The sequence below is a fragment of the Tamandua tetradactyla genome, chromosome 3 (genome assembly GCF_023851605.1).
Source record: "Tamandua tetradactyla isolate mTamTet1 chromosome 3, mTamTet1.pri, whole genome shotgun sequence".
NCBI lineage: Eukaryota > Metazoa > Chordata > Mammalia > Pilosa > Myrmecophagidae > Tamandua > Tamandua tetradactyla.
Genome location: NC_135329.1, coordinates 17,748,678 through 17,772,045, shown reverse-complemented (window position 1 = coordinate 17,772,045; position 23,368 = coordinate 17,748,678). Strand labels below are relative to the sequence as shown.

General features: G+C 46.0%; 1 protein-coding gene across 1 annotated transcript; it reads left to right on the top strand.

Moving 5' to 3' along the window:
• The first annotated feature begins 348 nt into the window (after positions 1-348).
• Positions 349-22,981, top strand: PLAT (plasminogen activator, tissue type). Its single transcript, XM_077152589.1, has 14 exons — positions 349-475; positions 11,086-11,183; positions 12,130-12,172; positions 12,890-13,027; positions 14,103-14,213; positions 14,962-15,136; positions 15,282-15,373; positions 16,604-16,778; positions 17,567-17,652; positions 18,862-19,057; positions 19,172-19,308; positions 19,491-19,631; positions 20,551-20,717; positions 22,044-22,981. Exons 2-14 carry the CDS (start codon positions 11,109-11,111, stop codon positions 22,200-22,202), a joined length of 1,695 nt encoding a protein of 564 aa, XP_077008704.1. The 5' UTR covers positions 349-475; positions 11,086-11,108; the 3' UTR covers positions 22,203-22,981.
• Positions 22,982-23,368: the final 387 nt, after the last annotated feature.

Below are 23,368 nucleotides of genomic sequence, written 5' to 3'. Positions count from 1 at the left end.
ACCCCCACCCCACGGCCCCCAGCCTCCTCCCAAAGCGTGTTTCTTTAGAATTGCAAAGACTTCTTTTCACAACAAGGGCTGACCCTGACGTTGCCTTTGATAGGCCTTTGCAACCAGGATTATACAGAAAGGTGATTCTTAAGGTCCCGTTCAATTCCCAAATTCTTGTGATTCGATGACATCCAGATCATGAATAATCGGGGCTGGCCCCAAGCCAGGATTGGCGGTGCCGCTTCCATCTGGAACTTCCTCCCCCTCGTCTTTACAGAAATCGGCCCGCCCCTCTTTGCCTCCCCTCGCGGGGCGGCCACTGGGCACCCTCCCTCCGCGGGAAGCCCGCCCACCACGCCGACCCACCCCCCGCCTGGGAATTTAAAGGAGGCCGGAGCGGCCCAGGGAGGTTGGAGCTGAGATCCTGCAGGCGCCCAGGGGCTGGGAGAAAGCCTCCCCGCGGGAAGCCCGGCAAGGAGCAGCGGTAGGTTGAATTCTGGGCGCTCCTCTCTGCCCGTCCCTTTTTCTCCCTCTTAAAACTCTCTCGGGCCATCCGAGCCAACGAAGGAATCCCTGAACGAAGGGGTTGACCTTGGAGAGCCGGCAAAAGGAGGATGAGCTAGCACCCATTCTGAAGGGAGATTTCCTTTTGTGTCTGCACTGAGTTGGGAGAGATGGAAATGCTTTGGAGGGGCGAGGGGGCCCGCGGAAAAGAGCAAATAGGAGGGATGGGTTTCTTGGAGAAGGGGCCGGAGTAAAGGAGAAAGTGAAAAGAATTACACAGAAGCGCTGGGAAGAGACAATGGGAGCACCTCGTGACTAATGGGCAATACATGTAAAACCGGCTGCCTCGGGGGACAGTGGCTGTCCGAGCCAGGTCGACGTTTGGGGTCATCTGAACACCTCCCTTCTTTAATGAGCCTATGAAGAAACTGAGGCAGGGCGTGGGGGGTTACCCAGGTGGGCAGTGCTGGGATAAGAGGAGGCAGCACTTACAGGCCCTATGCTGCTCCTGCGATGTTAGGGCAGAAAATGCCACTGACCTCTCTCCATTCCCCGCTGGTCAGTCTTGTTGTCCTGGCTTTTTGCTCACTGCGCATCGATCAAGTATGCAGGGCTCCTTCAGGTCTTGAGTCATAGGGGGGATAAAATAACAGCCATGTCTTTTATTCTTAATGCTTTCTGCAGAAGGCATATCAAAGCTCTCTAGATTTCCACGGTTACTAGCTTTATTTTCTGAACCTCACAAGGATGGGGTGGGGGGGGGGGAGAAAGAAGGGAAGGAAGGAAACATGCTGAGCTCCCAGGTAACTAGTGACAAATTAAGCACAAAGAAGCGTGGTAACAGTGAGTTATCTGGTGGGCAAGTTGCAATGATAATGGTGATCTCCTGCAGCTGATTGATGACAGAGAAAAAATATGGGGGTGGGGGGGTGTTTGTACATTTGCAATCCTGTGAAGAAATCCTCCAGTTATAACCGTTACGTGGATTTCCCTCAAAAGGTGATTTCCTAGTGATTTCTGTCTGTAGTCAGGAAGACTCATTCTGGGATGTAGACACCAACTTGGTCCAGAGTCAATATATGACGGTCAACATTAGCTGCTGAGTGTTTCCTGAGAGAGCAGAGCCAGGCTTGGGGCAACCAGCAGGGACACTGTGATATCAAAATATAAAAATATAAATAGCTCCATCCTCCCTCATTAGTTTATTCTACTGAAAATGCCCTCAAAGATGCCAGTCTTGAATCTCTGGAACTTGTCAAGAGCAAATGGTAGCTGCTTTTTGCTCAAATGGCTTAGTCCAGACTCCCAGAGACCTTCTTGGCTTATTTTGTCATGTATCAGATTCTCCCAATGTCTGTGCTTCTCTTGGGTAGGTCGTGCAGTCAGGAAGAGGAATAATCCCATTATTAGTTTAGAAATTCAGTGAGACAGGAATTGGAGCTCTGGCTTTTAATTCTCTAGTATCTAATATGTTGAGGAGCAGAGCTGGTGATGAGTAAATTTCAAACGATTGGAATAAGTAGCACACACATGTCTTTTGCGGTGTGACTTGAAGAGAACATAACCGTCTAAGGCTTTTTTAAAGTTAATGGTTGGGACCATATATATTTTGGGAAAACTTGTTGCCAATGGGAACTTTTCCCTTCGTGGGGTTTTATAGCAACTTGGCTAGGATCGTGCCTTTGGAAGGAGGAGTGCCAGTTTTAGGGCTCCCCCAGAATCTGGAGGGTGTGTAAGTTATATTCAGACAGTTCAGGTGACAACACGTTCACAGACGGTTGCGGTGGACTTAGCTCCACGCAAAATTCAAAATCCATGAATTTCCCTGAGGTACCAAATATCCGGTGGTAAGAAAACATGAGAGGTTTTAATTGAAATGTTCAGTTTTCATTTGGTTATTTGGCATTATGCACCTGGGGTGCATAATGGCATTTCTGTTTCCTGCGATTTCCAGCTCGGTTCTGATAAGGTGGCTAAGATAGTCAAGGAGCAACAGAGTATTTCATTCTTCCTTTGGATGAAGCTTTGCATGGAGAAAAATTCTGTCCCATGGTTCAGGCTTAAACCCCATCCTAGTCTAGTAGCTCCCCCAAACATGTTGTGGGTCTCAGATCAGACCAGGCAAAAGGGGAGGGTAGTTTAAACTAGGTAAAAGTGTGAGGATGAGAGAATGTTAGATCTAGAAGGAGTTCTAGAGATCATGCTCTGTGGCCCTAACAAGTCAAGCTACATGGTTTTCTATGAGGGCTCAGTTTTTTGACTTACATAGAAGAACAGTCTGCACATTTTCTTAATGATATTTTGTGTGTTTTATAGTCTATTAACCTCCTGAGAAATAGTCTTCTGTAGAAGGGGGTAGAGGGACAGATAAACCCAATTCTTGATTATCTGAAAAACAAGACCTGTGATGGAAGGGAAAATGAGCCAGATGCCGGGCGCACAGCAGGCCATTTCATAGATACTGTTTTGAAGGAATGACTCAGGCATCTTCTGGTGCTGATCTCACCCAAGAATTGCTAATCAGTTGATATTCCTGTAGAACTAATACAATTGGGTGTCCTTAGGGGCTGCTCCACTGCCGACCATGTGCGCAAATGGTCATGACCTAGAGGGTGACTCTTGGCCAGTGGGTCCACCCGAGGTGCACAGGATGACTGGGTGATCTTCTGACTTACTTATGCACCTGTGGCCTGCAGAAATTGGTTTGGGAATTGACCTAGAGAACCTCATTCTACCTGGAGCCTGCAAAGTGACTACTTCAAGGCTAAGCCAAATCCAGATATTGAGGGACCTTGGTATGGAGAGTTTTTTATTATATAGACACAAAAGTGGCATTAACTTCTAGCTGGGCAATAGGGAATCCAAACTGAACCCCTCCCCCAAAGACCCCTAATCTGGAGTGCTACAGAAAATGTTATTGTATTTTACTAGTACCTCTGCTATTTCTATTCACAAAGTTCCACTTCAGTAAACATGATACTTTAAAGTGAAAGTGGCCGTGAGCAGAGTGTTAATTTTACTGGCCTCATAACCTTGAGGCAGGGTTCAAATGCTGCTGCCCCAACAGCCCTTGCAGGGTGAGGAGGCCTTGTAGAAGAAACAAAGAGTCTGGTTGTGGAAAGTGACAACTTCCCAATTTGATCAGTTCAAGAGATGTTTCAATAACCTTCCAGGTATCTTGAGTGTGTGTGTGACTTACTGGATGGCTGAGCCTGGCGAAGCTGTTGGAATAAATACTTGATTCTTTCTTTTAAATGTCAAAACAAAGACTTTTGCGTAGACTTGTATTTTTCCTCAATAGCATCCACTCGGGAATGCTCTCAGTCTGTCAAACTCTCCTGTTAAGCCTGGTTGGGTGTATGGTCCGCATAGCACTTACCCCTTGTATGAGACTTTGTCAAATAGGAACTCCATCTAAGGGCTGGCTTGGGACCTCGATGAGACCATGTCTCAAATCTGTTTCTAAATGTTAAGACCTTGTTATTATTATAACCTTGGAGTTATGGCATGTATGCAAATTTTAAAAAACAAGTACATACGTAAATACATTTAAAAAAACAAGACAACAAAAAATCTCAGGGATGCCAAACCATATAAATTCCAGAAAACCTACCTTGACCAGCCCCCAAACTTCAACAAGAGTGAACTAGACACCTGACTTGTACTTTCTGGTAGAACCTCTTCTTCCTCTCCATTCCACCCCCCATCTCCCTCCTGCATATCACTGAGCTGGTCACACCATATTATGATTGCCTAGTTATCTGTCTGTCCCTCTCCAAAACTATCAGTCTTTTGAGGATAGAGGATGTGTGTCTTTATATCACCATAGCCTGTGCCTGGTACACAGTTAGTTGTCAATAAAAGTTTGATGGTGAATACGTAGAGTGAGTAAATTATCACCTGCAAATTCAAGAAAGAAGGCAATTAGACCGAGCTGGGGCTTGAGGTCGAGGTGGGTGGCATGGAGGATGGTCCTCAAGGAGATTCTCAAGACTTTGGAGGTGTTTAAATGAGCAGTTTGAGGTCAGATGAGTTTCTTGACCAAGGGCAGGGTGCAGGGGGCTGGGTGGGGAAGGGAAACCTAGTCCCCAAGATGAAAAAGCTAAAAGAAAAGTCTGTCATTAACTTGATCTCCATTGGCTGTTCTTGTTTTATCACAGCTACGAGAAAGTGTTTGCCATTCAGGCTGCAGAGACAAAGGGAAGATTTTTTTTTCCACAGAAGCTCTGGTTTTCTTACTTTTCTCATCTGTCTCTGGTTTTCAGACATCCGTGGTGTGTAGCTGATGGGTTTTTATCAGTGGGGAGCGCCTGCTCTCCCAGGTGTCTCAGCTGCTAATTCCGGCTTCTTCTGAGAACCAGGAGTGATTCCCAGCAGGTGTGAAATAAATAGATCTGGAAAAGGCAAATAAAAATAACTGATTAAAAATAGGATAAAAGACACATCATCCCATATTCAGGAAATAATGGCCATTGTTAATCCTGTTCTGTGCACATAGCGGAAGGGCAGGAAATTTTTATGTCAATTGTAAAGAATCGATCAATAGAATGGTTGCAAGTTATCACAAGAAGTTCAGCCAATTTAGGAAACAGCATTTGCAATTAACTCCGCAGCACAGTGAGGACCACAGGGCTCCGCGTTGGGCAGGAAACTTTTGTGCTCTAATTGCTGAAGGATGTTTATGACGATTAACTTCAATTAACATTTACTGGGTTCCAGGCATTGCGTAGGCGCTTCGCCAGCTTTTTTTCTAATCCCATAACAACCCACCAGGTGGAAATGATGAGCTCATTAAAGAAAACAAGGAAAGTGGAGGCTCAGGGAGGCTAGGCTGCCCACACACAACCTGTAAGTGGCAGCATGGTTGGACATGAGGACTCCCGAGGCTCTTTTCCTCTCGGGTATGAACTGAGCGCATTACAGTCCAGTCTTCTGGGGACAGTGAGAGCAGTGAGAAAAGCGTGTGGTTTTGGATGGAACTGGGTGTCCGGGATGGAGTTGTGATACAGCCTCTTACCACGAGTCCCCTGTATGGCACAGTATTTTGAAATCCTGTACTCTCAGCTGTAAGGACACGCCTTAAGTAATTTACAGCATGTAAAAGGGTTCTGCAAAGAGGAGGCGGTGCTCAAATACCTATTTGTGCCACTAATCCGTGCACATTTCTCAAAAATGAACTATAATGTGATGCTTTCACTTGAAGCCAGTAAATTGTGGATGAATTCACGTCAGATACAATGAAAGCTTCTGATTGTTATTTCCTGATTCAAGTGTGTTGAAATCTGGAGGTAGATTGAAGAATTATCAAATGATTGCGTATTTAACTACCCTGTAGGGATGTTTGCTTTAGGGAGTGGAAGGAACATGAAGACTTACCACCATTGCTTAACAAGATATCCATTTAGATGAACATTAGATTGCAAGTTTTGTTTAGCTTCAGAGTTTGGGGTTAACATTTTATTACACTGACTAATTGAGTTTGCTTTTGCCAGCTGAGCTTTATTTATTTATTTTTCTTCAGAAAGATCTGAGTTCATTAGGAAAGGCTTATTTGTGTGTGTGTGTGTGTGTTTAGGATGAGATGGGATAGAGTTTTATTTTCCTAGACCCACAGCTAACACTCACTTTGTTTCTCCAGATAGCTGGGATTAACTGGGGGTTGGCGTGTCGGGTGTGGGAGAATGACAACTGACCAGGCTCAGGATAGAGCTGTCCTCTTATCAGGAGCCAGGGTAATTTGTTTTAGCTTAGACACCAGTTGTATGCCTATAGATGATTTAGAGAGTATTCTGCTGAGTGAGTCGAGATGCCTGGGATGGGGCTGGGGGTTCCGGGAGAAGATTCTGTCGTATTTGCCTCATTGGACATGGCCAATTAGATAAGAAGCCGACAGAAAGATTTCCCCTCTCCCTCTCCTATCCCTTGGTTATAAAGAGTTCAAGGAGTGAGAACATTTGGCACATACAATTTACTTTTTGAAAAGTTAAAAATTGCCTATATAGGGTAGCTTTTGAAAGGGTCTTGATTCTGAGAGCGTGACCTCTGATAGCAGCCTGGAATAAGCAGGACCAGAGCTTCTAGGCTAAAGGCTCTTGTCCCAGGGTCTGTCTCTGGCCTGGACAAAGGCCACCACCCTTTCCAAGGCCTAGTCCTTTCTCTAAACCACCGCTCTTTGTCTCTTGTCCTCACTCTAGCCAAGTGCCTTTGCTGTTCCAAGAAGTTCTGATCATTTCTTTTCTAACTTTTTGGCATTCATTCTGAACCAGGGTGGGGTTGGGGGGTGTGGGCATTGTTTGATTAAAGCTGTGAGTCATTTTAGGGTATCAGTGCTCTTGGGAATAAACTCTTTTACTCAGATTTCCAGAGAAAAGCTTTGCAAAGCAATAATAACTGAAGAATTCCCTCCATCAAAAATTAATGTAGCAAACCTTGCACATGGTGCAAAATTTGATAATAGTATTAACTTATTTTTATTTTTCCCTTGCAATTTATATTCCCCTCAGCTTGGTCATGTTTCTGTCTTTTCCCGGTTGGCAAGAGGAGAAACTACAAGTCCTCAGGTGCAGTTACATCTGGGTCCCTTGCACTGTTTGACCTAGAATCAGAGCATTTGATTGATTGATTACCTGCATTTGTATATTCCCTTTATTGCAAATCACTTTCCTATATAATATAAAAATAGAACGATGGCATGTGGCTGAGTGTTTAAATAAAATGCCTACAACCACTTATAATTATTTCACAGTTTACACAGCATGTGCACATCCATTATATCATTTGTTCTCACAGAAACAGAAACCACAGAAGGTTAGCCCTAGAGGAGACCTTGGAGAGGTCAGTCCAGTAGCCTTGCATCCCTACAAACAAATTTTATGTCTCAAAACGTAGCTGCTCTTTGGCAATGTAGCACATTAATTTTTTTAAATTATTTTACCTTGTATAGATAAGTTTATCAGTTCCTTTCCTAAGAGCAGAATTTTATGGAGATCGGGGGTGGGCAGGAGGGGATTGGAGAAGGTGGAAGAAAAGAAGAGGGAGCAATATCTAGGAGGAAAAGAGTCATGGAAGGGCAAAAATAAAGGTACTGGAGGTAACCCTTGGCCCACTTTCCCCCAGGTCCTTCCTCTATCTTACTGCTACTCCAGTGGCTTCCACCCATTCCTGATCCAAACAATTATTAACCTGTGCTCATCAATCAGCATTCCACCAGGTTACCATTGCAGAAATGAACTCTGAGTTTCCGGCTGGCATGACCGTGGTCTTTTCAGCCAAAATGGCATGCATCCTTGGCTCTGCCGAACAGTACGTTTCCCGGGAGAGGTAGTTTCTACCACATTTCACCCCTCCCTGGGACCAGACTATTGTTCAGGTTTTTCCCCTAGAACAATTGTCATTCACACATTGTTCACAGGTGCCAGTAACAGAGTCACCCTGTTGCTACAGCCAACAGGACAAAAAATGGCTTCCTGGGGGTAGAGGGTGGGGTGAGACACAGATGCTGTGCGGGACCTACTCACGTGTTGGATGCAGACAAGGCCACTGCAAACTGAGCTGCAGGTTTGTGTCCTGCTCAAGGATGGCCTGCTGAGGGAGGGCCGGCAGGGTTTAAAATCCAACCCATACCTTATTTGCCAAGTCACTTGCCCGCTGGCATGGAGCTGAATCCACATGGAGGAAATAACCGTTTTTTTCTTGATATGCGCAGAATTTTTGTCAACATGCCCAGGCCTCTGCCTGCAGAGGTCTGTCTACCAGAGAGGGTGCCTTTTGGCAATCCGTGTGCATGAGGACGGGCATGCTGGGAGCTGAGACTGCTGCTGCCCATCTCAGTGCAGTGATGCTTTCTGTGGTCCAGGGATTCCAGTCCAACACAGAGTTGGCCACATGGTGGTTTGCCTATTTCTCCCCCCCCCCCCACTTCTTCCTTTCTTTTTATTTTTTTTCCAGTTCCTTGGAGATTCTAGGAAACTGCTAGGTAGAACAAAAGGAAGAGAACCCCCCCAAAAAGAATTAGGAGTCTTAGCATTTATAAAACAAGCCTCGGAAGGGTCTCTTTCTTATATTTATGTATTTCTTATCTTTGTTCTTATATTTATTCCTCAAATCTTATCTTCCACTCTGGCCTCACCATGAGCACCAGGCTTTTCTCCCTTTGGTGGGAAACTGCAGTCTGTCCTGGCATGGGCCCCAGCAGCCCTGAGCCTGAATCCACACTTCTGGTTTTCTGTTTGTTCTTTGTCCAGGCACTGCCCCCAGACCTCTACACCCACCTCTTTAGAAAGGCAAAACAAGGACACACTTTATCCTCCCTCTCTTCTTTCTCCCACCCTATGGACCGCACTGCTTTTCTGCTGATGGGATGACTAATTTCTTTGTCATCCTCTTACCTCATATGGCCTGTCCAGCTGCTCTAACTGCCTCTGTGCAGCACGGATGGAGCCGTTGCTTTGCTTGCGTGAGACTGGTTTGCACTGGCGCCACTGGAGGCCCAGGAAGGCCCAAAAGAGCCAAGGGAAGACTAGGGACTGGTGGGAGAGAGACACATCTCTAAATATCCCAGGAGCAGAAAACAGAAATGACTGCTTTCCCTCTTTTTGCTGATTCTTAAGTTGCAAAAAGATTGAACAGGAGGCAGCTGTAGGAATTTTACACTCAGCCCTAAGCCCTATCCCCTCCTCCTTTTCAGGCTGTCCTTCCCTCACCCCCAGCCCCACCTGCCCCAGGAGGGTGGCCTGGTGGAGAGACAAAGGTGTTAACACTTCATCTCTCACTTTGCAACTTTCCAGCATCTGGAACTGAGGTCCGCTTAGGAGGACCATGAGTTCTTGCAATAAAACAGCAGCTGGAGGACATCCCAAGTACTGCCTGAACCATTCCCCCTGGCTCGGGTGAATGAGTGTATCGAAAGAGCTGTTTGGTTTGATACAAGGCGAAGAAGCGGGAAGGTCCCTGTCTGGTCGGGGGTTCATTTACCCATTCATTCATTGTTTCATTCGGAATTCCTTCAAAAAGTCCTGAGGCTTTAGAGCTAAGGTAGACCCCCTATCGAGGTAGTAAAGGGTCGTTCTACAACATCGAGAAGAAAGAGGGGAAATACATTTGACAAAATCTATTTTTAAATGGTGCTAAGTCATGAGATATAGTTAAGAAGGGATACTTAAAAGGAATTTGGAGATATTTTGAGAAAGGGAAAACTTGAGGAAAACCGAGAAAAAGAAAATTTGGAGAAATTCCCCGTGATCAGAAGATTCCACAGCAGGCTCCACTTTGGGTTGACTCAGCTCCCTGGGTCCTTTCCCTTCTGTGACTGTCTGAAACCAGTTAGTAGCAGCACAGCTGCCTCCTCTGAGTGAGAAGCGCAGCCGCAGAAGGGGACCTTGGCATGCCAAATTAAAACGAAGGCCCAGATATTGCACTTTTGTTTCCTTCCCGTGAGCAGGGGCGTGTGTGGGTGACAAGCCTGTCCCTGAATCCGAGCCCTGTGCTTTCCCACTGGAATCACTGGTGATCCGTCCCCTGCATGTCTCCGTCCCCTGCATGTCTCCGTCCCCTGCATGTCTTTCTCACTTTGTACCCCCAGCTCTGGAAGTTTCCCTGCTCCGGCTTCAGCTGCCTGGGAGCGATCAGTGAGGCCTGAACAGCCCCCGCCCCGCCTCTCTCTTTCTTTCTTTTTTTTTGTTTTTTAATCTTTGTTCTGAACAGAGCTTGAGAATGTGGGGAGGAGGGGACTTCCAGCAGGGTTTTGTGAAGAAACAAAGAAGGAGGCAGAGCGAGGCAAGAACGAAAGAGCTGAGGCCTCTGAACTGCCAGAGCTCCCACGATCCTGAGGCTAAGGGGGAAGGGCCGGGGCCCAAACTGTGTTTTGACTGAAGGGAAATGAGTCAAGGGAAGAGATGCCCTGCTGTAATTCTTGTGGATGAAGGGGTGAGAGGGCCTGCCAGACCACAAAATAACACCCAACCAACTAACCTACTTTCAGTCTCTGAGGGCGAGAGCCCTGGGGAAAGGCAAATGGAAACCAGGAATTTGGGATCCAGGAAGATCTGAGTCGATTGACCAAAAGCCAGATGGCTCCTTTTCTTCCTGCAGATCTGCACTCGGCAGGCCTTGTCACAGTCTGAAAAAGAGACAGACATTCCGATGGAAGAGCGGAGCAGGGAGAACACTGGCGTGGAGGGGGACAGGGGTCAGACATGGAAATAGGCTCTGTTACAAGTGCAAGAGTTGAGGCCATCTGAGGTAAACCAGCTCTGTGATGCACCGGCAGTAAAAATCCCTACAGCTTCCTTTGCAAAAATCAGGGAGAGGATGTTAATGCAGCTTGATGTAGTCAACTCCAGGGCAGGAATTCACTTCCAGGGAAAACAAGCCTGGCTTCTGCAGGATCTGGGCCATCGAGACATGCCTTTCAGCCCACAAGTATCTCTGTGCAGAAGCATTTTCCAGACACTTGTTCGGTCTCCCCAGTCGTGGAAGCTGATGGCCGCAGGGTCCCAGCCATGTTGGAGGCCCAGGTTCTTGAGCTTTGTCATGCACGTTGAGATCTCTCATCATGTGATGAAGTGTTTCTCCCTCTCTCTCCTCTTCCAGAATTTACAGGACACTGTAACGAAATGATGATTAAAATGAAGACAGAACTCTTGTGCCTATCTCTGCTTTGTGGCGTAGTCTTCACTTTTCCCAGCCAGGTGGGTGTCGTGTTCACCTCTGCATCCGCCCATGGTAGTCAGATGCTCCAAGGTAGAACCAAGAGTCTGTATCCGACCCCCAGGGATGTGGGGTAGCAAAGAGTGCCAAGGCAAAGGGAGAGGGGGGCGGCACACCTGCAGAACGCACAGCCCCTGAATATAGGAACCCTGGGGTTCAGCTCCCAGCATCCCTATCCTAGGCATTTATTCTCACTTGAGTAAACAGTTCTTAATTTCATCCCATTGTTTCTGGCTCCTTTCTTTGGAGCTGTTTTTATAGAATGCGCTTGGATTGTGGAGCTGTTTTTCAAGAATGTATTTGGATTAACTCATAAAGGTTTTTTTTGCACGGGACAGTACAAGCTCTGTGAGTCACAGAAGCAGGGGAGCTCCCCGGACTGCTTCCTATTTAGTGGGAAGGAAGCTGAATCCACACTCTGAACATGTCCACCGTTAAAGGGCAGGCTGTAAGGCTAAATGAGCAACACCTGTGCAGCAGGTCTTTCGCGACGAGAGAGTCTAGGATGGCTCTATGGAGGAGACAGGAGCCTAGAACTCCACTGTCCGCTATGGTAGCCACTAACTACAGATGGCTATTTAAAATTAAAGTGAATTAAAATTAAATAAAGTTAAAATTTCAGTTTATTAGTCATATTAGCCCCATTTCTAGTGCTCAGTAGCCAGATGTGACTAGCGGCTCCTGTACTGGCAGCCCAGACAGAAAACCTTTCCATTATGCAGAAAGTTCTTTTGCACAGTGCTCCTCTGGGAGGAGAGGGAGACTTCCTACAAGAAGGCAGGAAAAGAATATTCCACCTGGGGCCAGGTACCATAGGCAGAATCTCAGGGTGACTTCTGATTAGGTTCCTGAGTGGTCTTGCAGGTTGGCCAGCCTTTAGTCTTGAAACATCCAGCAGTTGCTGATCCTTCCTCCACCCCTTTGCAGGAAATCTACAGCCTATTCAGAAGAGGAACCCGATCTTACAGAGGTAAGACGAGGCCAAGGTGGCAAGGGGGTTGGACAAGGCAGGAGGCAGGGTTAGGGTTTAAGATGAGTAAAGGGTGCTTTAGGCTCTACTGAGAAGATTTATCTTCTATTAATGACTTGTTTACTTAAGCTATGTGAAGGTGAGATTGTGCATTATTTACAATGAGCATATATTTCTTCCTTAATAAAAGTCAAGATTTTTTAAAATTGGCATTCTGATTGGCAAAAAAGAAAGAGAAGGAAGGAAAAAGAATAATAATGGGAGTACTTCAACTATTTTCACTATATCAAAACTACTCATAAAAAAACTACTTATGAAAACAGCACATTTTCTGCACAGACTAAAATGTCAAATTGGAGGCCAGAAATAAATCATTTCAGAATGGGGAGAGTCATGTGGATCCAAAACTCTGGTAGGCAGTTATATAAGTATGTTTACTGGGGGTGAATTAAAAGTGGAAAAGTAGAGTATTACCTAATAAATGTATTTTGATAGACATAGAGTCTTTCAAACAGGGGCCGATCAGAGGGGAAACAATGAAAGGGGTCTTTGGGGGCAAAATATTAACTATTTGTTGTCTCCTAGCTGAGAGCAAGAAAGGGATAAAGGATGGATTAAATTGGAAGCAAGTGAGGGGTTTTTCTCAGTAGACCCAGGAAGTGGTGAGCCCCTTCTTTGTGAGCTGTGCTCTAGAGGGACCAGTCTGTCTCATTACAGTGACCTGCAGAGATGAGAAGACACAGATGGTGTACCAGCAGCACGAGTCGTGGCTGCGCCCCGTGCTCAGAAGCAACCGGGTGGAGTACTGCTGGTGCAACGGAGGCAGGCCGCAGTGCCACACGGTGCCCGTCAAAAGTACGTATCCGAGGGCGGGCCACGGTGGTGCAGTGGCAGAGTTCTCGCCTGCCACACCGGAGAGAGACTCTGGTGCAATTCCCAGTGCTGGCTCAGGCAAAAAAAAAAAAAAAATTAAGTATCAATTCAAGCTGGGGCTTCAGGGGTCCAGTCTCAGGGGCCCAAACCCTGTCTTTCATGGGCTCCAGCATCTTTTGTTGTTTTAATTAAAATATATATATATATTTTATTGAGATATCTTCACATACATACAGTCTACCCAAAGTACGCAGTCAGTGGCTCACAATATCATCTCATAGTTATGTATTCATCACCATGATCATTTCTGGAACATTTGCATCACTCCAGAAAAAGAAATAAAAAGAGGAAAGTAAAAAATGCATGTATCCATACCCCTCACCCCTCCCTCTTATTGACCACCACTATTTCAATCTACCCATTTTTTTTTTTATTCCTTATCCGTCCTATTATGTATTTATTTATTGTCCTTATTTTATTACTCTCTATCCATACTTGGGATAAAAGGAGCATCAGACACAAGGTTTTCACAATCATACAGTCACATTGTAAAAGCTATATAGTTGTACAGTCTTCCTCAAGAATCAAGACTTCTGAAACACAGTTCAACAGTCTCAGGTCCTTCCCTCCAGCCACTCCAAATACACCATAAACTAAAAAGGTCTCCAGCACCTTCAAAAGGAGATTCCAGGCTGCTGTGCCTTCGGCAGAGGGGAAGGTGCAGAGCAGACACGAGACTGTGTAACCTGAGGTCAAGGCTATTTTTGATCCTGTTTCCTCATCTGCAAAAGGAGGTGATAATAATACCTACTTCATGGTTTACTGCAAGTATTAAATGAGTTAATTTCTGCGAACCTCTTAGAAGAGTGCCAGGTCTATAGAAAGCACTCTTCAAGCACTACTTGTTGAAGTGCATTTTGAATGTCATTGTTTTTCTTTACTTTCTTTGTATATATGTTGCATTTAACAATAAAAAATATTAAAAAAATGTAACTGTTACATTATTCTTTTAGCTGCTCTAAAAGTAATTAAGGGTTTCCTTGTTTATACTTGACAGGTTGCAGCGAGCCAAGGTGCTTCAATGGGGGGACATGCTGGCAAGCTCTCTACTTCTCAGATTTTGTCTGCCAGTGCCCTGAAGGATTTTTTGGGAAAAGCTGTGAAATAGGTAAGTGGGCAGGTGGGAAGGTGTGTGAGAGGGACTGCAATTCCAACTCCCAAATCTACCCGGGAAGGAAAGGAAGTATGTGGGGGCAGGGGCAACGGGCAGGGCTGGGAAAGATAGCCCAGGAGTCACCCAGCTGTTTCAGCTCCTTTGGCTGCTCAAGCAAATCCCATACAACGGGCTGGCTGAAACAACACCAGCTTATGAGTCCAAGGTTTTGGGGATGGGAGAAAGTCCACATCAGGGCGTCATCTAGGCAAAGCTTGGTGCTCTGGGACTGGCTGCTGGTGATCCTTGGCTCCTCTGTCACCTGGCAATGTCCGTGGTGGCCTCTCCCTTCTCTTCCGAGCACCTTGACCTTTGGCCTCTTGTTTCCCCCTGGCTTTCTCTCTGTGTCTGAATTACATCCTGTTTATAAAGAACTCTAGTAATGGGTCTTAATGACCCATCCTGATTGAGGTAACTCATCAAAAGGTCCTACTTACAATGGGTCCACACCCACAGGAACAGAGGAAGCTTAAGAACGTGCTTTTCTGGGGTACACACAGCTCCATACCACCCCAGAAACCCAAGCACTGGGCCCAACAGGCAGAACCTCTGGCGGGAAGCTGAAATCTGGCTCTGGGGCAGCCAGCCGCCTGTGTGCCAGCTGCTCCAGCAGCCAAATGCTGGGGTGACAGGGACTGCTGGGAGAGCCCCATAAAAGCGGGGCCTCACACGTGAGATGTCATATGCTCTTGCTTTAAACCAGATGCCAGCACCACGTGCTACGAGGACCAGGGTGTCACTTACAGGGGCACCTGGAGCACTTCGGAGAGCGGGGCTGAGTGCGCCAACTGGAACAGCAGCGCGCTGGCCCTGAAGCCCCACAGCGGGCGGAGGCGGGACGCGCTGAGGCTGGGCCTGGGCAACCACAACTACTGCAGGTGAGACAGACGGACGCCGCCCCCGCGGCAGGATGTCCTCGGGGCTAAATGGCTACAGCGAGGGGGAAAAAAGGCCCTCGCTGCGGTGGGGCTGGCGGCGAAGGCTCTGCCTCTCACCTCCTGGCCTCCCCGGTTGATTTTTCAGAAACCCGGATGGAGGGCTGAAGCCCTGGTGCTACGTCTTCAAGGCAGGGAGGTACAACCCTGAGTTCTGCAGCACGCCGTCCTGCTCCAAGGGTAAGTGGCAAAGTGGCAGTGCCCGCCCCCCGCCTCTGTAGTGTTCCCTGGGGAGAGAGTCTGGGAGGACAAGATCACAGCCCTTGTAGAACTGAGCAGAAAAAGGTGTATATCAGGAGTTACTCATTTTGGTGGTAGAAGGAAGAAAGTCAGGAGACTCAGGTGCTCGTCCAGGCTTGACCTCGTCGCAGTTTGACCTTGAGCTGATTTCTTCACCCACCCTGACCCTCAGTTTCTTCATCTAAGAAAGAGGATGGGACAGGTTCCGTGGTTTCCAGTCCTCTTGACAATGAATGGCAACCCTCCCTTTTTTGATGGGTGGGCCTATTTTATTCTCTCACTTGCTCTTTAAAGACTTTGTAATGTAAAATAGTTTTCCAAATTGAAAAATAGTTACAAAAAGTGCTATGAACTCAGTGGTGCTTTCACAAATAATTTTGTGAAATGGTAGGAAAATTATTTTCACCCATTTGTCCCATTTTGCCCTTTCCTCTCCCCATTTGAAACCTACAAAGTTTAATAAATATCATAATTCAAAGGGATCTTTAAGATAATCTAGACCAATGAGTCCCAATTTATAGCAGATTCTGGGGGATTTCACAAATAATTTTGTGAAATGGTATGAAAGTATTTTTTTTTCAAGTTTTAAATATGCATTTGGGCTACAGGTAATGCCGGTATACCTGTGAATTCTAGAACTCTTTTCAGTTACTTTAAAGCATCCTCCCCATCCCCCAGAATCTGCTATAAATTGGGACTCATTGGTCTAGATTATCTTAAAGATCCTTTTGAATTATGGTATTTATTAAACTTTGTAGGTTTCAAATGGGGAGAGGAAAGGGCAAATGGGACAAATGGGTGAAAATAGGCAGCACTCTGAGGCTCACAGCCTGAATCACCTTTCCCCCTTCCCCCACCAAGCCCACAGCACTCACCAGTAATTGAACCCAGCATCCCTTCCTGCTGACCTTGAATATACCCTCAGAATCTCTCTGAACACAGCGTTCTATGAAGCCACATCCAATTGATGAAAGTTGGCACACATGATGAACTCCATTTGCCATGCCCAAGTCAAGAGCTTAAAGGAGAGAAAAGGGGAGGTGGGTGGTATCACACTCTTCTCCATGCTAGATTAGCCTTCAGCCTCCCTGGCCAGCACCTCCACTTGAGCCCCTGTACAGGACGTGATTTCATAAGTTTTGTTTCAGTCTGAGATTTCTTTTGATCCAGGAAAAAATGGAGACTGCTACTCTGAAAAAGGGTTAGAGTACCGGGGTTCCCACAGTCTCACCACGTCTGGTGCCACCTGCCTCCGGTGGAATTCTGTGCAGCTGATAGGCAAGATTTATACGGCATGGACGAGCAATGCCCAGGCCCTGGGCTTGGGCCAACACAATTACTGCCGGTGGGTAGTGCAGGGGCCGAGGGACCCATGGGCATAGGTCTGGGGCCGAGGACTGGACTGTGGCATGGGTTGGGAGAAGATTTGGTGCTTCGGTTACACGGAAGATCCAGTGGGTGGAAGGAATGAACCATGGCTATTATCTAGTCCAACGTCTTCATTTGCCAGAGTAACACTTACAAAAAGTAAGGTGGGGGATGCAAGGGTGGTTCAGTGGTAGAATTCTCGCCTGCTGTGCGGGAGACCTGGGTTTGATTCCTGGTCCATGCACTTCCCCAAAAACAAACAAACAAGCAGAAGAAACCAACAAAAATTCAACAAATGGTGCTGCAATAATGGGATACTCACATGGAAAAAATAATAAAATGTGATCCCACCATATATCCCAAAAAAAAAAAGAAAGAAAAGTAAGGTGGAAAAAAAAAAAAAGTAAGGTGTAGCAGTTTTCCAAGGTGTTTGACTCATAGCCATCCAGCCTTCATCTACTTCGTTCTCATGTGGCACCTTCATTGCAATGAGTGTAAGAGTTTCCTCACAGAACAACTCACAGTTCCTCCTAACATTCCTGTGAAATCCCAGCTATGGGACTGATAGGAAGACAAAGTTAATTAAAGAGAAGTTATTTTCTTATGTGAGCATCTGTGACAGAGCCAAGTCGTGAACTCGGGGTCCTCCCCTCCCCACCCCAGTTCAGTGCTTTTCTCAGTTGCTTTACTGAGCATCCTTCCCCTCTCAGTGTCCTTTGGTATACTGGTAAGCATCCGAAGCCCTTAAGCTCCTTTATCATTTAGGAATCCGGATGGGGATGCCAAGCCCTGGTGCCACGTGCAGAAGGACGGCAAGTTGACATGGGAATACTGCGACGTGCCCCAGTGCTGTAAGTGCTGGCTCTTGGCCACATCCCTTTGTCCACTCTCACTTCTTGACCATTTCCTCTGCCACTTCCTGCGTCTTCACAGCTGTCTGGTTCACACTGTGTCCCTGCCAGTCTTCTGGGAAGGCCAGGCTGGGCGGGGAGAGGGTCCCTCCGTGACCGAGGCAGTGGTGGGGCAGCAATACTCTGGGGTAGGTGTTCATTTTCCACCACCTGGGGGAGGGGGTAAGGAGGTGGGGGCAGAAAGAAGGAAAATAACCAGTTTCCCTCAACAGCAGGCTCTGAACTCCTCTCTAGAAGTCTCTATTAATGGTGATGATGACGGTAATGGCAAATTTGGAGAGGGCACGGATATATTGCTTATTAGATAACAAAAGTGCTTGCACAGCGTGTCCCCAACAAGGCAGTGAGAGGAAGTCTTCCCATTTCCATTGGACTGATTAGGAAGTGACCTCTCAGAACCCAGGTGGCCTTCCAAGGCTCACTGGGCTCCTGAGGAGTAGAGCTGGGCCTGATCCCACATCCTGTGATTCTTGGGCGTGTACTGCTGCTACTGAGAACACTTCCAACTCTCTCCCTAAACCTACTTAAGACAGGAGACCCCAGTGAGCAACAGGGGGTGGGAGACAAAAGGAAGATTTAAGTGATGCAAAATGAGACTTTAGTTTGAAAATTGTCTGAGCACAGATTATTCCTTAGTCCCTGTGAACACACAGATCAGCCAGAATGTTCCTCAGGGGACTTTGTGAGGAGGTAGGATGAGTAAGGTTGAGGAGATGAGAAGAAAAGGGGTAGACATTCTCCAGGAGGAAGCTGCAAGGGGTTTTGGTAGCCTGTTTCATGACTTCTTAAGCCAGGTTTTGGTGATAGGACTATCTGGAGGCAGGGAAGCATAGCAGAAAGATCACCACCTTTGGAGTCAGTCAGACCTGGATCCAAATCCAGGTGCCATGACTTTGGGCAAAGATGCCTCAACCTCTCTGAAGCTCAGTGTTGTGAGGGTTAAAGATACTGTATGTACAGTGCTTGGCATGCAGTAGGTTGTGTTTTTCATTACCATGGAGAAGGTTATGTTGCTCTATATTAACCTGTAAAAGTGCAGGAAGGCCATTAAAATTCAGGGTTCTAAGAGAAGTCACCAGGATGGGCATTCAAGGGCCTCATCTCAGGCCCGAAGAGCTGATCTCCCTTTTCTCTCCTTCCCTCTGCCAGCCACCTGCGGCCTGAGACAGTACAGGCAGCCTCAGTTTCGCATTAAAGGAGGACTCTTCGCGGACATCACGTCTCACCCCTGGCAGGCTGCCATCTTTGTCAGGAACAGAAGGTCGCCGGGAGAGAGGTTTCTGTGTGGGGGAATACTCATCAACTCCTGCTGGGTCCTGTCTGCTGCCCACTGCTTCCTGGACAGGTAGGGGGTTGGGAAATCCAGGAGGTTTTTCCTCCCTCAGGCCTTGAAACCAGGCGAGTCCATGAGCGGAACTGTGACGGCAAGGACGGAGCTCTAAGTCTGTTTCTCCATTAGGTCCCCTCCCCACCATGTCACGGTGGTGCTGGGCAGAACGTACCGGGTGGTCCCTGGAGAGGAGGAGCAGAAATTTGAAGTAGAAAAATACATTGTCCATGAGGAATTTGATGATGACACTTACGACAACGACATCGGTAAGATGTCTCTCCGCAGCAGTTCCGATGTCCCCGGATCGCAGTACACAGCCATGTTTGCACACACGACACACACCCCTCTTCTGCCAAACCCTCCCTCCCTCCCTTATCTCTGTCCCCTCAAATTAGAAGAAATTCATCACACAGGACTTATGTATGCTTTTCCTTCCTCTCCCTCCCAGCTCTGCTGCAGCTGAAATCAGATTCGCTGTCCTGTGCCCAGGAGAGCGACACTGTGGGCACCGTCTGTCTCCCTGATGCTGGCCTGCAGCTGCCTGACTGGACCGAGTGTGAGCTTTCTGGCTATGGCAAGCATGAGGCATGTAAGTGGAAGGAAGTCTTGGCCCCATCCTGTCTGTCCGCAGGGCTGCGGGACATGCAGTGGATGACTGGACAGAAGAAAAAGTGGTCACGAGAACTGAGTTCTAGTCCTGTTTCAGGCACGGACTCTGCATCGATGTAGGCATGTTCCTTGCATCCCTGAAAAGTGTGGATGCATCACCTGCCTGCCCTACCTCGTAAGGCCACTGTACAGGTCAAGGAAGGCCTGCAGAGTACAAGTGCCTTAAAGAACTTAAGATTTAAAGAAGGTTCTGTATAAGAAGCATAGTAGTGTGTGGGTTCTTGTACTCTTGGCTGGTGTAGACTTGAGGTCACATCCTAGCACCTTGCTAGCTGTGTGACCTTGGACGTGTTTTTTATTTTTTCTTTTAAACTATTCTAAATCTGTTTTCTCATTGGGAAATGGAAATAAAAATACCTGCCTAATTGGAGTAGGAGAACTAAATGAGATAACGTTAGGTTAAACCAGTGGTTCTCAACCAGGGATGATTTTGCTTGATCCGCCTGGCCCCCATCCCACCTCCAGCTCCACCCCAACCCTGGAGACATTTGGCAATGTCTGGAGACATTTTTGGTTGTCCCAACTCATGGTGGGGGTTGATACTGGCATCTAGTGTAGAAGCTGGCGTTGCTGCTAAACATCCTACAATGTCCAGGACGGCCCCTTAAGACAAAGCCTACAGTGCTGCTGTTGAGAAACCCAGGGTTAAACCTTGTAAAATTGCTGTTTTTTCAAGTCAATCAGATATTGGCAATTTCTTAGGATTCAACCAACTATGTGTAAACAGCTTGATAAATGTTAGCTATTACTGGAAAATTTGGCTTTCTCCTTCCAAAAGTTTTATAAATAATTTTCCCTAGAGTCATGAGATTTCAAGCCCCCCCCCACTTTCTTTTCAGCTTCTCCTTTCTATTCTGAGCGGCTAAAAGAAGCTCATGTCAGACTGTACCCATCTAGCCGCTGCACATCCCAGCATCTGTTTAACAGAACCATCACCAACAATATGTTGTGTGCTGGAGACACTCGAAGTGGAGGGAACCAAGCAAACCTGCACGATGCCTGCCATGTAAGCATGAGTCTCTCTATATATTCTTGGCCCAGCCAAGGGTAAAAATGTTCCTTGGTCAATAGGTTTTCGACCAAGAAAAAGAGATACAGCCAGAATGGGGCGATTTCATCTTAGTGAGGCTCCAAGGGATTCTAGATGAAGGCCTCAGAGAATAAAACAATTGGAGAAAGATCAAAGTTACTCAAATTTAAGAAATTTAAACGGCAGGAAATTTCCCCAGTGCCTGCACAGGAAACTCCACCTGGTACAGGATTTCCTGTGAGCCCAGGCCATTGATTGATTGAAGTAATGGATAAAGCTACACAAATTAAGAAATTCTTGACTTCTGTAGATGCTAGAGAATTGGAGTCTACTTTTTAGAAGGGGGAAGGAGGAAAGGCAGCATACTAGGAAATAAGATACAGATGATTTGAGAGAAATACTTTTTAAAAACCCTGATACCCTGGGAAATCAAACTATTTCAGGTTCTCTCTGTTGGCATCCTTATCAGGGTTAGTACTTAGATTGCATGGGGCCCTGGAGATAAACCAACCTGCTGGTATTAGGACTTAATTATAGCCAAGGCACTGTTAGTGACCAGATATGTTAGGGACTACAGTGTGCCCACCCCATTAGGAGCTGGGGATTAGAGGGGAGGGGATGCAAAGAGAAGGCAGAACTCCTGAGGATTTTGTGGGCTGTCTTTGTAAGTAAATCATATCATCTTTATTTTCTTGGTTCCATGACAATGTTTGATTACTTTTTAAATGGTTTCTTCAGAAACCTCTACCATACCACCTAGCTCAACAGTCAGAAAAAGGTTGTCTGCAAAGTGAAACCATTATTAGTTAGCCTCAAGTTAAAGACAAAAACAAAAAAGATCTTTGTAATTCAGTATAACAGCTGACAGTTACCAAGAGTTCTACTAGATGCCAAACATCTTTCTAAGGCTTTTAGTTGCATTCTTCCAATTAATTCACTAACCTTTTAGATAGTAATATCCTTATTTTACAGATAAGAAAATTAAAGCATAGTTAGCCTAAAGCCACGTGGCTAGGAGAAAGTAGAGTTCAAACCAGAGATTTTTGAGGCCTGAAATGTCTGAGTGGTTATCTCAGTTGTACTTCATTTTGCATGTGCAGATACAATCTAGTTCTCCAGAGGATCAAAATAGTTGAGGTAAAAATCCCGGTATCTGAAACAAGTGCTTTGAAGAATACAATATCAACACATATCACGCATATTGTGAAGAACACAATATCAACAATATCAATATTAAATCTAAGTTCTCCCCAGAGATTCTGCATTTTTTGCAAACAACTAACCTGTCTTCTCTTTTTGCAGGGTGACTCAGGAGGCCCCTTGGTGTGTATGAAGGACAATCGCATGACTTTGGTTGGAATCATCAGTTGGGGCCTTGGCTGTGGCCAGAAAGACGTTCCAGGTGTATATACCAAGGTTACTAATTACCTAGACTGGATTCAGGACAACATGCACCCATGACCAAGAAAATCCACCTCTCTGATATCAAATGATATCTGATATCAAATAATATCGATACCACCCTCCTCCTTTTCAGAAGTCACACTGCAAAGATTTCTCCATAAACCATCACACAGTAGAAGTGGGAGGAGAACTGGTAGAAGAGGGAAGAGTGTACATTTCCACAGGTACTTCCCATTTTGGAAGTTTTCAGGAATTAAGGTCTGATTTCAAAATTATTCCATCAGACAGGAAAACAGACAAATAAAGGCCCCCCCCAGCTCCCCAGGAATATCACCATCTGGGCAGAAGAGAGGTAGAACAAAAACCCTACCTCCTAATCGGTCACCATGAGCAGCTTTGGAAGTGGGACCACAAAGATAAAAGTGCATCTCAACAGTGAAAAAGAACTAGATCCTTCAGAAAAGAAGGGTTACATTAGAAATAGAATGTACATAGTAGGGAGAAAACCCAACAGGGCCTCCCAATAAGAGATGGTCTGGCTGGCCAGATGAGATGTTTCTCTCAGAAACATCATGTTCCTCAAAACCATCCTTTACATCAAGGATTCTCCTTGCCCTGTTCTCCACTCCATAGCTCCTGGAAGGCATTCCTTACTTTTGTGTACAGTGTAAAGCTTTTTTCTTTATAAACTTAATAACAGACCATGAGGATTGTATCACTTTAATAATGGATAAAGTATGATTTGGCATATTTATGGCTATCAGTCTTTTAGTTTTTACTGTTGTCACAACCCTGTATTATACTGTACTGAAATAATAAATTCAGATATATTTTCACATTTTTTTCCAAATCAGGATGGAATGGTTTTTTTTACACATGCAGTATCCCTTATTTATTAATGCTACTTATGTTCACATTTCTTGAATCATTTGAAATATTTCTCTTTGTTTGTTCACCATATACTGAATATTTGTTGCATACAAGGCAATGTGCTAGGGCTGCAGACAGAAAAATTAGGGTAAAAGTCTTAGTTTGACAGGGAAAATAAGGTACTTATAGAAATAAAAAGGTAGAAAGTAACACGGACCACAAAATGGCAGGGAGAAACTTTTACTGGGATTTAGTTGCAGAAGGGATTAGGGAATCTATTTATACAGAAAACGAATTAAGTAGGACTTTCAAAAAATGGTTGAGACTTGGACTGTGGAGAGGTGAGGGAAAGG